At 42.8% G+C, this 16,645-nt stretch overlaps 1 protein-coding gene across 1 annotated transcript in view; it reads left to right on the top strand.

The window, feature by feature from the left end:
- The window catches only part of SIL1 (SIL1 nucleotide exchange factor), a 696,897-nt gene that overhangs the window by 263,276 nt on the left and 416,976 nt on the right, over positions 1–16,645 (top strand). Inside the window, exon 6 of the mRNA XM_030212991.1 lies at positions 7,867–8,058. Coding sequence (XP_030068851.1) covers positions 7,867–8,058 — 192 coding nt within the window. The remainder of the gene's footprint in view (positions 1–7,866; positions 8,059–16,645) is intronic.

Below are 16,645 nucleotides of genomic sequence, written 5' to 3'. Positions count from 1 at the left end.
AGGAATGAAGGGAAGGAGAGAGAGGGGAACGGACTAGTGGAGGGAGAGGTGGCGAGGTAGAGAATTCAAGGTTTAGGTTTATCTTTTGAATGTGGTCGTGAAAGAATTCAGCAAGGGTCTGAGGAGATAATGAAGGGGGAGTTGGGGAGGGGCACCTTGAGGAGAGAGTTCAATGTGGTGAAGAGAAGTCGAGGGTTAGAACCAAGAGAGTTGGTCAGTTGGATATAATGATCCTGTTTGGTGCGTAAAAGAGCAGATTGGAAGGATGTCAGCATTAACTTAAAGTGTAAGAAATCAGCAAGGGCTCGAGATTTCCGCCAGAGGCGTTCGACGGAGCAGGTACAGGAACGTAGGTCGCGGATATTAGAAGTCAGCCAAGGTTGGGGTTTTGAACGCCTTATAGGGCGGGTCATCAAAGGTGCAAGTGTGTCTAAGGCAGAGGATAGAGTATTGTTGTAAGAAGAAACAGCCTCGTTGACAGACGTGGATGGTGCCACAGTAGAGAGGAGATTTGAAATATGGGAGGATAGAGATGAAGGGTCAATATCGTGAAGATTCCTAGATAAATTAGATAAGATAGGACGGGACTGGGAGGGAGGAGATTTAAGTGTGAAAGTTATAAGATGGTGATCAGAGAGGGGAAGATCAGAGGCAAGGAAACTAGAGGGTGAACAGTTGGAAGAGAAGATGAGATCAAGACAGTGACCATTTTGATGAGTGGGTGTTAATAATAATGAAATATAATAAGAAACTGTTGAGCAGTGTGAAGTTCCTATGGTCAGTGGAATGCAGGCATTAAAGGCAAAAGAGATATGAGTCCACAGGCTTGTGAAAACAATAAGGGAGTAATTAAGTCATAGACCTTGAGGAGCAGCTTGGTGGAAAGCAGAGAAAGTTTGTGCTGGGAACAGAATGGAATGTTGATTGCAGCCATTTGTAGATAAGGAATGAATGTGAAAACAAGCTTCAAAGAGAGAGGGTTGATGACGTACACATTGGGTTCAGTGTGAAAGAAAGTGAATATAAACAGAGCAGCATATATGTGACTTAAGCAAAGCTATAGCAAAGCTGAGCAAGCATATATTTCTGTATTACTGCTAAGCAAATATATATATATCTTTGTATTATTGATAAAAATAGATTTTGCTTCCAGGTGGGAGTTCCCCACCTGCTTCTGTCCAACGGGGGGCAGTCGACAAAAATAAAAAAATATTTTTTGATTATTCTTTTTATAACAGGTGTCAGTTTCTTTGTTTACACACATATAGGGTGTAAATCAACATGGGGGAGGTGGAGCATAGTTGGAGATTAAAGGAGGATGTTAAAGTAAGTAACTTGGCAATATAAGAGTTGGAAGGATCATTAGCAGGAATATTAAAATCACCAAGGATGAGAGAGGGGGGGAGGAAGGATCACTGAGAAAGGATGAAAGGGACTTATCAGGGGGACGATAAATGACCGCTATTCGAAGAGGCAGAGGAGAGAAAAGGCGGATAGAGTGGACTTCAAAGGAGGAAAAACAGTGAGATTGAGGTGGAAGAAGGGGTTGAAATCTGGAGGAGGGAGAGAGAAGTAGTCCAACACCGCCCCCGTGACCAGCAGGGCGAGGAGTATGTGAAAAAAGATAACCACCATGGCAGAGGGCTGCGACTGAAGCAGAGTCATCAGGGCAGAGCCAGGTTTCTGTTATGGCGAGCAGATGGAGGTGACGCGAGATAAAGAGGTCCTGAATATAGGGGAGTTTGTTACAGATAGAGCGGGCATTCCATAGGGCGCAAGAGAAGGGCAGAGACGAGGAGGGGCGTAGAGGAATAGAGAGGTCGCGGTGAAATCTGTAGAGTTGGGATAATAGTTGGTGAGGAGGGCCAGGATTGGGATTGATGTCACCGGCTGAGAGTAAGAGAAGGAATAAAACAGAGCAGAGGAGAGTAGTAGTGTCTGCAGTAGTGTAGACAGGTGTTTTGGGCGCAGGCAGAATTATTTTTTAGCGCACCTACAAAAAATGCTTTTTTTTTTTTTTTTTTAGCCGAAAATGAATGTGCGGCAAAATGAAAATTGCCCACGTTCATTTTGGGTCTAGGACCTTACCGCAAGCCATTAACCTAGTGGTAAGGTCTCACTCAGTAACCGGGTGGTAATGATCTACGTGCGCCAGAAAATTAAGAATATTTTTCAGACGCACGTAGCGGACGTGCGCCAAAATTGAAACTACTGCAAGGTCCACGCGGTAACTGGGCAGTAACTCCAATTTGGCATGCATGTAGGCGCCTACGCGGCTTAATAAAAGGGCCCCTAAGTGTATTCTGTAATGCGATGCGCCTAAATTCTAATGTTTGCATCCAAAAAGGGGTGTGGTGGTTATGGGTGGGGAATTGGACTTTTTGTGGGCTTTCCAAAATTTACATGTACTGTTATAAAATATAGCCCTCTTCAAAGAGAAAATCGTAAAGTTACGACTCAAGTTACCAGTCAATACCATCGACTATGTAAAATTTCTCAATTGTCTAGATCCAATCCCTGGTGAACATCCAGCTGACTGAACCTGGACTAACTTTGACACACTCAAAATACAAACAACTTAACCAACTATTGCCCAGTAGCATCTATCCCTCAGGTAACCAAATTAATGGAAGGTATGGTTACCAAGCAACTCACAGACTACTTAAATAAATTTTCAATTCTTCATGACTCTCAATCAGGATTCCGGTCTAACCACAGCACCGAAACAGTACTAATTACTCTTTTTACTAAATTTAAACAAGCAATTGCAACTGGCAACAATATACTTCTCCTACAATTTGACATGTCCAGTGCATTCGACATGGTAAGCCATAAAATATTATTATACATCCTAGAATACTTTGGAGTTGGAGGAAATGTTCTTAATTGGTTTAGAGGCTTCCTAACTACAAGAACGTACCAAGTGAAATCTAATTCGAATATGTCAGCTTTTATGGATACCTGAATGCGGAGTCCCCCAAGGATCTCCACTCTCACCGACCCTCTTCAACCTAATGATGACACCCCTGGCCAAATCGTTATCCAATCAAGGCCTTAACCTACACATATATGCAGATGACGTCACGATTTACATCCCGTTCGAACATGATTTAAAGGAAATTACCAATGACATCAACCACAGCTTCCAAATCATGCATTCATGGGCGGATGCATTTCAATTAAAACTTAATGCATAAAAAACACAATGAGACATAATTTCAAAGCACTTAGCCTATGGAACTTTGGAAGGCTAAGTGCTTTGAAAATGAGCCCCAATGTCTTATACTTTCATCACAACATAATACAAGTAAATTCATCACTATAACCACACCAAACTTTTCCCTTCCCATTTCAGACTCCCTAAAAATTCTTGGAATTACCATTGATCAAAATCTTACACTTGAAAACCATGTGAAGAATACAACAAGGAAGATGTTCCATTCAATGTGGAATCTCAAAAGAGTAAAACTTTTCTTTCCAAGGGGTATCTTTCGCAACGTGGTACAATCAATGGTGCTAAGTCATCTAGACTACTGCAATGCACTTTTTGCTGGCTGTAAAGAACAAATCATCAAGAAACTTCAAACAGCCCAAAACACTGCAGCCAGACTCAGGGGCTTGGTACTTTCGTATTTTGTTTTTCCAAATATAAGAGAAAAGTTACACTGGCTTCCACTTAAAGAACGTATTACGTTCAAGATCTGCACTCTGGTTCATAAAATCATTCACGGAGATGCCCTGGACTACATGTTAGACCTTATTGACTTGCCACCTAGGAATGCTAAAAGATCAGCACGCACATTATTGAATCTTCACTTCCCCAGCTGTAAAGGACTAAAATACAGATTAATACATGCGTCCAGCTTTTCCTACATGACTACGCAGTTGTGGAATACACTGCCATTTGACCTGAAAACAGCTTATGACCTAATCAACTTTTTTAAATCGCTGAATACTCATTTCTTTAATAAGGCATACCACAATGATCCATAATAGGAACTGTAATGCACCATCACTTATATGATATTTTGAATGTTTTCTCTCTATACCTGATCGCTTAATTTTATTATATCATCCATGTTTCTTTATGTAATACCAATTGTATCTTTCACTCTGGATTGGCGAATGCCTTGACGGAAAACTGTAAGCCACATTTAGCCTGCAAATAGGTGGGAAAATGTGGGATACAAATGCAACAAATAAATAAATCTATGCACCGGTATTTACGCCAAGTATAACGTGGCCTAAATAAATGCAACCAAATTTGGGCACATGGAGAGACGCTCGGTGTATTCTATACACTGCGCAGTAATTCTGTGCAATAAGTACCTGCAGCACTTTAGTGCAAGACTGCAAACATGGAACATTCCGAAAAAATTAAATACACACATCACAGCTCTGTTGAAGGAAAAAACTGTGTGGCACAACTTTGTTTCCCCTGACTAGTACAGTTTTTGAGAACCATCTTTGTAGTCAAATCTGTTTTACCTGGGTCTATTACGGTGGGAATAGTCACACTGTGGGAGTTTTCACTCATTTATTTATTTTTTTAATTTCGGGGCCCTTTTACTAAACTTACAGTGGGGGAAATAAGTATTTGATCCCTTGCTGATTTTGTAAGTTTGCCCACTGACAAAGACATGAGCAGCCCATAATTGAAGGGTAGGTTATTGGTAACAGTGAGAGATAGCACATCACAAATTAAATCCGGAAAATCACATTGTGGAAAGTATATGAATTTATTTGCATTCTGCAGAGGGAAATAAGTATTTAATCCCTCTGGCAAACAAGACCTAATACTTGGTGGCAAAACCCTTGTTGGCAAGCACAGCGGTCAGACGTCTTCTGTAGTTGATGATGAGGTTTGCACACATGTCAGGAGGAATTTTGGTCCACTCCTCTTTGCAGATCATCTCTAAATCATTAAGAGTTCTGGGCTGTCGCTTGGCAACTCGCAGCTTCAGCTCCCTCCATAAGTTTTCAATGGGATTAAGGTCTGGTGACTGGCTAGGCCACTCCATGACCCTAATGTGCTTCTTCCTGAGCCACTCCTTTGTTGCCTTGGCTGTATGTTTTGGGTCATTGTCGTGCTGGAAGACCCAGCCACGACCCATTTTTAAGGCCCTGGCAGAGGGAAGGAGATTGTCACTCAGAATTGTACGGTACATGGCCCCATCCGTTCTCCCATTGATGCGGTGAAGTAGTCCTGTGCCCTTAGCAGAGAAACACCCCCAAAACATAACATTTCCACCTCCATGCTTGACAGTGGGGACGGTGTTCTTTGGGTCATAGGCAGCATTTCTCTTCCTCCAAACACGGCGAGTTGAGTTCATGCCAAAGAGCTCAATTTTTGTCTCATCTGACCACAGCACCTTCTCCCAATCACTCTCGGCATCATCCAGGTGTTCACTGGCAAACTTCAGACGGGCCGTCACATGTGCCTTCCGGAGCAGGGGGACCTTGCGGGCACTGCAGGATTGCAATCCGTTATGTCGTAATGTGTTACCAATGGTTTTCGTGGTGACAGTGGTCCCAGCTGCCTTGAGATCATTGACAAGTTCCCCCCTTGTAGTTGTAGGCTGATTTCTAACCTTCCTCATGATCAAGGATACCCCACGAGGTGAGATTTTGCGTGGAGCCCCAGATCTTTGTCGATTGACAGTCATTTTGTACTTCTTCCATTTTCTTACTATGGCACCAACAGTTGTCTCCTTCTCGCCCAGCGTCTTACTGATGGTTTTGTAGCCCATTCCAGCCTTGTGCAGGTGTATGATCTTGTCCCTGACATCCTTAGACAGCTCCTTGCTCTTGGCCATTTTGTAGAGGTTAGAGTCTGACTGATTCACTGAGTCTGTGGACAGGTGTCTTTCATACAGGTGACCATTGCCGACAGCTGTCTGTCATGCAGGTAACGAGTTGATTTGGAGCATCTACCTGGTCTGTAGGGGCCAGATCTCTTACTGGTTGGTGGGGGATCAAATACTTATTTCCCTCTGCAGAATGCAAATAAATTCATATACTTTCCACAATGTGATTTTCCGGATTTAATTTGTGATGTGCTATCTCTCACTGTTACCAATAACCTACCCTTCAATTATGGGCTGCTCATGTCTTTGTCAGTGGGCAAACTTACAAAATCAGCAAGGGATCAAATACTTATTTCCCCCACTGTAACTAAAAAAAAGTAGCCTGAACTATGACTAGTGCATTGGTTTCCTGTGCGCTGAGGCCAATTTTAGTGTGGCTGTAAAATGGCTGCATTTTCCATTTTTGCAATAATGGCGACACATTAATTTTACCCAAAAGTACGTGAACCCTTAACTATTTTTTAGACTGTAAGGGCTCCCGCGCTAACCACACGCTAAGGGCCTTATGTTCCTAATTTATAACCATAATTTACATACCTAAATTTATGCTCCTAAATTAGGAGCGTAACCTATAAATTTTAGGAGTGTAAATTTACAAGCATAATCTGTATAAAATAAGGCCCTAATTGGTTAGGGTGCGGCAATGCCCACATGCTGATTAGCATAGCTGCACCCACTCTCTGTCCTAAACATGCCCCCAGTTCTAAAAAAATAATTTGTATATTTTATTGCGCAGGACGCCTCAGCACACCTGATAATAGTGGATTTTAATCTGTGGTAAGCATGTGTTGGTGTTTGCCATAGCTTAGTAAAAAGGCCCCTGTGTTTGAAAAAAAGTATTGAGCCTTATTTGTACCTCTCAACAGTAAAATGGGTGTTAGATTGCAGGGTATAGTTATTGATGTGGTCTGTTGTTAAGATGTGTTATTTTATCACTAAGTTGTCCAATTTTAGCAGAGAGTCCCATTTTATGCAGTGAGATCTAGGACCCTGTTTACTAAGCCATACTGTAGGTGCACTAATGTTTTTAGCACGTGCTAATGCTGGAAACACCCATAGGAATATATGGGTGTCTCTAATGTTAGTGCATGCTAATTTTTAGCGTGCACTAAAAACGCTAGCACACCTTAGTAAATGGAGCCCCTAGTTACTAATAACTGGGGTTAATAGTAAAATAACACATCTTTTTTTTTTTTTCAATTTACCAACATAAAATAATCAACAAGCTTCCATACAGTGTAAAAAGACTTCACAACATGCTGCTAAAGAAAAAGATAACATAATGATCAGAATGTTGGCTATAGTGCAGTCAAGTATACTTGAACAGAAGGTGTCTAAAGGGGTCCATGTTGATAACTTCCCCCCTTTATTGTTAACCAGATTAATGCATAAGAACCTATTCTGTGTTGATGTTTCAGTTCTTCCAGGGATAAATATTTGATTTCTCATTACAATATAAATTTTGCTATTTTAAGCTATTTTTGGTTCATTCAATGTCTTGTATGTGCGCTCCATAATGAATCTAGATTGCAATTGCCACTCCGCTGATCTGTTGCTGAATCACATACATAATCATATTAGCATATCTGCATAATTAATATAAGTGAGTAAAAGCAAGGGGTTTAACTGTAGCACGAAGTCTAGCTGATCATTGTATTTAAAAAATTTAAAAAGTACAGAAATGTAAGAGAGAAAATGTATTAGGAGGAAAAGGGAGGGAGATGCAGAGAAGAAATAACACCACCAAGAAACAGGTAAAAATATCTGGGGCAGTGTATATGCTTTTAATTTTGATGTCTGCAGCAAAAAAAGAAAACACGCTGCTGTTGTCTTTTTGAAATATATTGATATGAGGGAACATTTATAGGAGTAAGATTTTTGTTCAGCCCATATTTTGTACCTTCTTTAAACGTTTATTACTCTATACCATTGTAGACTTGTCATCTGTTTGAATTTTAATTCTTTGCAAGTTTTATATTTCATCTCTCTGATTTTGAAGGCTAAAGTGGAAGGCATCAAGCAAAAATTTCGGCCAATAGATGATCTAATGAAGGAATTTGAAGAACTTAACATGCGTATAGAGACTGACTTTGAAATTATGACTAAATTAATCAACAAATTTAACAGCTCTAGTTCTAGTTTGGATGAAAAAGCAGCAGCACTTCATGACCTTGAATATTATGTGCATCAGGTAAAATAATACATGTTTAAAATGTAATTTCTTCCATCATATCTTTATTTGGGCATACATTTAATGCTCATTTATTCCAAATGTGTAGATATGTAACTATTCTAAGTAGATGTGTAGCTATTCTAAGTTAATTACAGCAGTCTTCTTGAAATTCTGTGGTATTTTTGTTCATTTCCTTCATTTTCTTTATCAGTCTATTAAATTTCATCACACACTTAACATAACTGGTTTGTTTCAAGCAGCACTCTATTATTTTTCACACTGTTTAGTCAGCTAATAATGAACCATATGCTGATCTGAAATGTCTGATGGTTTTTGAGTTAACAGATATTTTAACAAGACTTGTACCTTTAGCAAGATCTTATAGTTGGTGGAAATTGTTATTTAAATGTGTGTTTTAATTGTTTTGTGTAAATTTGTTCCATATTTGGCTAATCTCAGAGAGCATACAAACAGCAGAAATTCTAGATGACAGTATGATACTAGCAAGATTCTTCATTTTCAGTTTGTTTTACTGTGTCCTGGAATTTATCAGTGTTAATGAAAAACATGACTTGTACATTTTCTAGATACACATCAGGGTTTATTATGGTAGACATAAGGCATCATGCAACCTCTCCTCCTGCCCTGGAAGAAAGGGAGAAGGAAGGTATAAATAAGTATTAAGGCTCGTACTGTGGTGTGTGAGAGTGGACTGTTTATTATTTTATAGGAAGAGTGCTTGGCCATTGATAAGAACATAAAAACATAAGACATACCATCTTATCAATGCCATTCTGACTTCAACAATAGTGATGAGTGAGGTGATCAAATCTGCAAATGACACAAAGTTATTTAAAGACTTTAAAATGGCAGAGGATTCTGAGGATTTGCCGAAGGATCTTAAGGGACTAAGAGATTAGGCATCTACATAGCAGATAAAATGTAACGTGGACAAATGCAAAATGATAACCATAAGGAAAAATCATTTGAACTAGAGGTACAAAATTCTGAATTATGGGTCACTGGCCAAGAAAAAGATCTTAGAATTATTGGTGCTTATTTTCAAAGCAGATGGACATCTCAGAAGGGCCAGATAGGCATTGTTTTGGCGAATCTGCCCTAATCGCCATAATCAAACTCATGTTTGGAAAACGTCCAAGCAGGTGAGCCACACAGAAAAAGACATTTTGAGAAGGGGCGTTTCGGGGGGGGGGGGGGGGGGGGGGGGTCATGGGCAGTGTTATAAGATGGATATTTTCAAAACTCAAAGTCCTGGATTTCAAGCATGCTGACTTTAGTAAAATGGGGGAATACCTGAGGAAGGAGCTGATGGGCTGGGAGGACGAACAAGAAGTGGAAGGACAGTGGTCCAGGCTGAAAGAAGCTATAAATATGGCCACAAACCTTTATGTAAGGAGAGTAAATAAAAGCAAGAGAAAAAGGAAACCGCTATGGTTCTCCAAGCAAGTGGCTGAGAAAATAAAGGCTAAAGAGTTGGCGTTCCTGAAATACAGAAAAACTCAAGAAGAGGAACACGGAGAGGAATACCGGATGAAACTGAAAGAGGCCAAGAGAGAGATACGTCTGGCGAAAGCGCAAGCAGAAGAACAAATGGCTAGAAATGTAAGGAGGGGTGACAAAAATTTCTTCAGGTATATTAGTGAAAAGAGGAAGACTAAAAAAGGAATTAGGAGACTGAAAGATGCTGCGAACCGCTGTGTAGATAATGATGATGAAGAAAAAGCAAATTTGCTGAATAGATACTTTTGTTCTGTTTTCACTGAAGAAAATCCTGGAGAAGGACCACGATTGACTGGCAAAAGTACATATGAGATTGGAGTGGATATAGCACCATTCACGGAAGAGAGTGCGTATCAACAACTTGAAAATCTAAAGGTGGACAAAGCTTTGGGACCGGACGGGATCCACCCCAGGATATTGAGGGAGCTCAGAGAGGTTCTGGCGGGTCCTCTTAAAGATTTGTTTAATAAATCCTTTGAGACGGGAGAGGTTCCATGGGATTGGAGAACGGCGGATGTGGTCCCTCTTCACAAAAGTGGTGATAGGGAAGAAGCTGGAAACTACAGACCAGTAAGCCTCACTTCGGTTATTGGAAAAGTAATGGAAGCGATGCTGAAGGAAAGGATAGTAAATTTCCTGGAAGCCAATAAGTTGCAAGATCCGAGACAACATGGTTTTACCAAAGGTAAATCGTGCCAAATGAATCTCATTGAATTCTTTGACTGGGTGACCGGAGAATTGACTCATGGACGTGCTATAGACGTAATCTACTTAGATTTCAGCAAAGCTTTTGATACGGTTCCCAACAGGAGACTCTTGAATAAACTTGACAGGCTGAAGATAGAACCCAACGTTGTGAACTGGATTAGGAACTGGTTGACGGACAGACGCCAGAGGGTGGTGGTTAATGGAATTCGCTCGGATGAGGGAAAGGTGAGTAGTGGAGTGCCTCAGGGATCGGTGCTGGGGCCGATTCTGTTCAATATATTTGTGAGTGACATTGCCGAAGGGTTAGAAGGTAAAGTTTGCCTTTTTGCGGATGACTCCAAGATTTATAACAGAGTGGACACCCAGGAGGGAGTGGAAAACATGAAAAAGGATCTGCAGGAGCTAGAAGAATGGTCTAATGTTTGGCAATTAAAATTCAATGCTAACAAATGCAAAGTGATGCACGTAGGGAGTAGAAATCCACGGGAGATGTATGTGTTAGGCGGTGAGAGTGATATGTACAGACGGGGAAAGGGATCTTGGGGTGATAGTATCTGAGGATCTGAAGGCAACGAAACAGTGTGACAAGGCGGTGGCCGTGGCTAGAAGGTTGCTAGGCTGTATATAGAGAGGTGTGACCAGCAGAAGAAAAGAGGTTTTAATGCCCCACCTGGAGTATTGTGTTCAGTTTTGGAGGCCGTATCTTGCTAAAGATGTAAAAAGAATTGAAGTGGTGCTAAGAAAAGCTACAAGAATGGTATGGGATTTGTGTTACAAGACGTATGAGGAGAGACTTGCTGACCTGAACATGTATACCCTGGAGGAAAGGAGAAACGGGGGTGATATGATACAGACGTTCAGATATTTGAAAGGTATTAATTTGCAAACGAACCTTTTCTGTAGATGGGAAGGCAGTAGAACTAGAGGACATGAAATGAGATTGAAGGGGGGGCAGACTCAAGAAAAATGTCAGGAAGTATTTTTTCATGGAGAGAGTGGTGGATACTTGGAATGCCCTCCCGCGGGAGGTGGTGGAGATGAAAATGGTAACGGAATTCAAAAATGCGTGGGATAAACATAAAGGAATCCTGTTCAGAAGGAATGGATCCTCAGAAGCTTAGCGGAGATTGGGTGGCAGAGCCGGTGGGAGGCGGGGCTAGTGCTAGGCAGACTTCTACGGTCTGTGCCCTGAAAATGGCAGATTCAAATCAAGGTCAGGCATACACAAAAAGTAGCACATTGGAGTTTATCTTGTTGAGCAGACTGGATGGACCATGCAAGTCTTTCTCTGCCGTCATCTACTATGTTACTATCCTGCTTATTTTCGAACGAGAAGGCCGGCCATCTTCCAACACAAATTGGGAGATGGCCGGCCGGCCTCCTAAAGCCGCCCAAATCGGTATAATCGAAAGCCGATTTTGGCTGGCTTCAACTGCTTTCCATTGCAGGGCTGGCCAAAGTTCAAGGGGGCGTGTTGGCAGGGTACCGAAGGCGGGTCGGGGGCGTGGTTAAGAGATGGCCAGCTTCAGGCGATAATGGAAAAAAGAAAGCCGGCCCTGACAAGCATTTGGCTGACTTTACTTGGTCCCTTTTTATTCACGACCAAGCCTCAAAATGGTGCCCCAACTGACCAGATGACCACCGTTGGGAATGGGGGATGATCTCCCCTTAATCCCCCAGTGGTCACCCACCCCCAAAAAAATATATAAATTTTTTTTTTTGCCAGCCTCAGATGTCATACCCTGCTCCTTGACAGCAGTATGCAGGTCCCTGGAGCAGTTTTAGTGGGTGCAGTGCACTTCAGGCAGGCGGACCCAGGCCCATCCCCGCCCCTCTACCTGTTACACAGGTGGTAAATGGGAGCCCTCCAAAACCCATCAGAAACCCACTGTACCCACATGTAGGTGCCCCCCCCCTTCATCCCTAAGGGCTACGGTAGTGGTGTACAATTGTGGGTAGTGGGTTTTGGGGGGGGGATTTGGGGGGCTCAGCACACAAGGTAAGGGAGCTATGTACCTGGGATCAATTTATGAAGTCCACTGCAGTGCCTCCTAGGGTGCCCGGTTGGTGTCCTGGCATGTGAGGGGGACCAGTGCACTACAAATGCTGGCTCCTCCCACGACCAAATGCCTTGGATTTGGCCGGGTTTGAGATGGCCGCCATTAGTTTCCATTATTGGCGAAAACCAATGGCGGCCATCTCTAACGCCGGCGATCTCTAAGAGATTTGGCCAGCCCCGACCGTGTTATCGAAACAAAAGATGGCCGGTCATCTTGTTTCGATAATACAGTCGGGTACGCCACTTGACGGGGCTGGCGTTAGAGATGGCCGCCCTTATAGATGGCCAGCCCCGTTCAATTATGGCCCTCCATTTTACTATGTAACGATAATGGATAGCTGGATGATGTCCTGGGGTGGAAATGAAAACGTGTCAATTTAAACCTGCTATAAATGCAAATAAGTGGAGCCACAACCTGACTTTAGACCCATTTGTGCTTTTGCTGAGTTGGAGATTGGAGAGGTGGATTTGGTCGTTTGCTGTCTTTGTCTGCCCCAGTCTGAAACATTTTCCCCACATTTCCTGTCTTGCTGTCTTGCCTCCTGAACCCCTTCACTCCATCTGCTAGCCCCCACCCACACCCATTCCCTGCTGTCTCTCAAGCCTGTTTCCCCCTTTGCTGTGTCCCTTGCCCAATCCCTCACATTTCCCTTTGAACCCCCTTACCAGCTTCTACTGTTTCTCTGTGCTGTGCCTCTGTGTTTGTCCAGTCACAGTTTGTCAGTGTGGTGTGTGCTGTTGCTGGTGGTGGTTCAGTTTCTCACTTGGTTGTACTGAGGTCTAAAATAGGTGGAGGTGTGCACAGTGGTGTAAGTGGAGTTAGTAGGTTGCACCTGTGGTGGTGGGACACCTGCACAAGAAGCATGGAGCTGCTGAATGCTGTTGTGCTTGAGGCTTTGCTGGATGTGGCTGAGAGTCTGAAAGGGAGGGAACCTCAGTGACCACAAATGGCTTACAAGGTACATAAGTACATAAGCATTGCCACGCTGGGAAAAGACCAAAGGTCCATCAAGCCCATTACTCCATCTCCGACAGCGGCCAATCCAGGCTCCAAGAACCTAGCAAACCCCCAAAATTTAATAACGATCAATGGACTTTTCCTTCAGGAATCTGTCCAGACCCCCTTTAAACTCAGCAAGGCCAGCTGCCATCGCTACCTTCTCCGGCAATGAGTTCCAGAGTCTAACCACGCGCTGAGTAAAGAAAAACTTTCTCCAATTTGTTTTAAACCTACCACATTCTAATTTCATCTTGTGTCCCCTGGTTCTATTATTGTTAGAAAGCATAAACAAACGCTTCATATCTGTCTGCTCTACCCCACTCATTATTTTGTAGACCTCTATCATATCACCCCTCAGCCGCCTTTTCTCCAGGCTAAAGAGTCCTAGCCTTCTTAACCTCTCCTCATAAGGTAGTCGTCCCATTCCTTTTATCATTTTCGTCGCCCTTCTCTGCACCTTCTCCAATTCCTTTATATCTTTTTTGAGATGAGGCGACCAGAACTGAACACAATACTCCAGGTGCGGTCGCACCATGGAGCGATATAACGGCATTATAACATCCTCATTTTTGTTTTCCATCCCTTTTCTAATAATACTCAACATTCTGTTCGCCATCTTAGCCGCAGCAGCACATTGAGCAGAAGATTTCAACGTCCTATCCTCGATGACTCCCAGATCCCTTTCTCGGTCCCTAACTCCTAAAGCAGAATCTTGCATGACATAGCCGTAATTCGGGTTCCTCCTTCCCAAGTGCATCACTTTGCACTTGTCAACGTTGAACTTCATCTGCCATTTGGACGCCCAATCCCCAGTCTCACGAGGTCCTCTTGTAATCTTTCACACTCGTCCTGCGACGAGATGACCCTGGATAACTTTGTGTCATCTGCGAATTTAATTACCTTACTAGTTACTCCCATCTCAAGGTCATTTATAAATATGTTAAAAAGCAGCGGTCCCAGCACAGACCCCTGAGGGACCCCACTAACTACCCTTCTCCATCGAGAATAATGACCATTCAACCCTGCTATCTGCTTCCTATCGTTTAACCAGCTCTTAATCCATAATAATACACTGCCTCTGATCCCATGACTTTCCAGTTTCCTTTGCAGTCTTTCATGAACCACTTTGTCAAACGCCTTCTGAAAATCTAGATATACAATATCGACCGGCTCCCCTTTGTCCACATGTTTGTTCACACCCTCAAAAAAATGCAGTAGATTTGTGAGGCAAGACTTACCTTCACTAAATCCGTGCTGACTTTGTCTCAGTAGCCCATGCTTTTGTATGTGCTCTGTAATTTTATTCTTAATAATAGCCTCCACAGTTTTTCCTGGCACCGACGTCAGACTCACCAGTCTATAATTTCCCGGATCTCCTCTGGAACCCCTTTAAAAAATCGGCGTTACATTGGCCATCCTCCAATCTTCCGGTACCACACCTGATTTTAGGGATAAATTGCATATTACTACCAGTAGCTCCACAAGTTCATTTTTCAGCTCTATTAATACTCTGGGATGAATACCATCCAGTCCCGGTGATTTACTACTTTTTAGTTTGCAGAACTGCCCCATTACATCCTCCAAGTTTACAGAGAAATCATTTAGTCTTTCTGACTTGTCAGCTTCAAATACCTTTTTTGGCACCGGTATCCCTCCCAAATCCTCCTCTGGGAAGACCGAAGCAAAGAATTCATTTAATTTCTCCGCTACAGCTTTGTCTTCCCTGATTGCCCCTTTAACACCACCGTGATCCAGCAGCCCTACCAATTCTTTAGCCGGCTTTCTGCTTTTAATATACCTAAAAAATTTTTTGCTTTGTTTTCGCTTCTAATGCTAACTTTTTTTCAAAATCCTTCTTAGCCCTCCTTATCTCCTTTTTGCATTTGGCTTGACATTCCTTATGCTTTAGCTTATTGTCTTCAGTCTGTTCCCTTCTCCATTTTTTGAAGGATTGTTTTTTGGCTCTAATAGCTTCCTTTACCTTACCGTTTAGCCATGCCGGCTGACGTTTGGTCTTTTTTCCTCTTTTTCTAATACGCGGAATATATTTGTCCTGTACTTCTAGGATGGTGTTTTTGAACAGCATCCACACCTGATTCAAGTTTGTTACCCTTTCAGCCGCTCCCTTCAGTCTTTTTTTCACCGTTCTCCTCATTTTATCGTAGTTTCTTTTTCTAAAGTTAAACGCTAGTGTATTTGATTTCCTGAGTTCACTTACTTGGTAGCCAATATCAAAATCGATCATATTATGATCACTGTTATCAAACGCCCCCCCCCCCCCCCCCCCCGAACCAGATCATGAGCTCCACTAATGATTAAGTCTAGTATTTTCCCTTCTCTTGTCGGCTCATGAACCAGCTGTTCCATGAAGCCTTCCTTGATTTCATCAAGAAATTTCACCTCCCTTGCATGTACCGATGTTTCATTCACCCAGTCTATATCCGGATAATTGAAGTCACCCATTAATATTACATTGCCCTTTTTATTCACTTTCCTAATTTCCCTTGACATTGCTGCGTCCGTCTTCTCGTCTTGGCCAGGCGGACGGTAGTACACTCCTATCACCATCCTTTTTCCCTTTTCATGTGGAATTTTAATCCACAAGGATTCCAATCGGGGTTTTGTCTCCTGCAATATTTGCAGCCTATCTGAGTCAAGGTTTCTCATTTACATACAGCACTACCCCTCCTCCTATCCTATCCACCCTATCGCTACGATATAATTTGTAGCCCGGTATGACTGTGTCCCATTGGTTATCTTCCTTCCACCAGGTCTCAGAGGTGCCTATAATATCCAGTTTTTCATTGTGTGCAATGTACTCCAGCTCTCCCATCTTATGCCTCAGGCTCCTGGCATTTGCTACAGTGTCAGCAGCTAGGGCCCCAGCTCCAGGCCAGGATACGCAGGAGTAATCCAGTTCCACCTTTCTTGCTACTGGTACCTTTTTAGTCAGTGCTGGCAGGCCTCCCACAACCCACCATCCTTGATGCCTTCCTCATCCACACTTCATAGTACATCTTTCCCAGCACTGTGCAGGCCCACCAGAACGACATGTCCTAGGTCACTTTCCATTGGTCATAAGGGTTATTGACTGCACACATGTGGCCCTCAGAATCCCCCCCCCCCCCCCCCAGATACACTATGTGAACATGCAGGTAGTATGTAATGCCCATTGGGGGAAGTGGACATGTGTGCTCGGTGCCTAGGGTCCTGTCACAATGCATACATACTACAGCACACAGGAGTTCACTGAGGGTAGATCACAGGCTCCTAGGTAAACAGCAGTGGATTTCCTCACCTTGTGCCCCTCTCCCCTA

Source organism: Microcaecilia unicolor, chromosome 8, assembly GCF_901765095.1.
Source record: "Microcaecilia unicolor chromosome 8, aMicUni1.1, whole genome shotgun sequence".
NCBI lineage: Eukaryota > Metazoa > Chordata > Amphibia > Gymnophiona > Siphonopidae > Microcaecilia > Microcaecilia unicolor.
The sequence above is the reverse complement of the archived record's forward strand: the minus strand, read 5'-3'. Positions and strand labels throughout refer to the sequence as shown.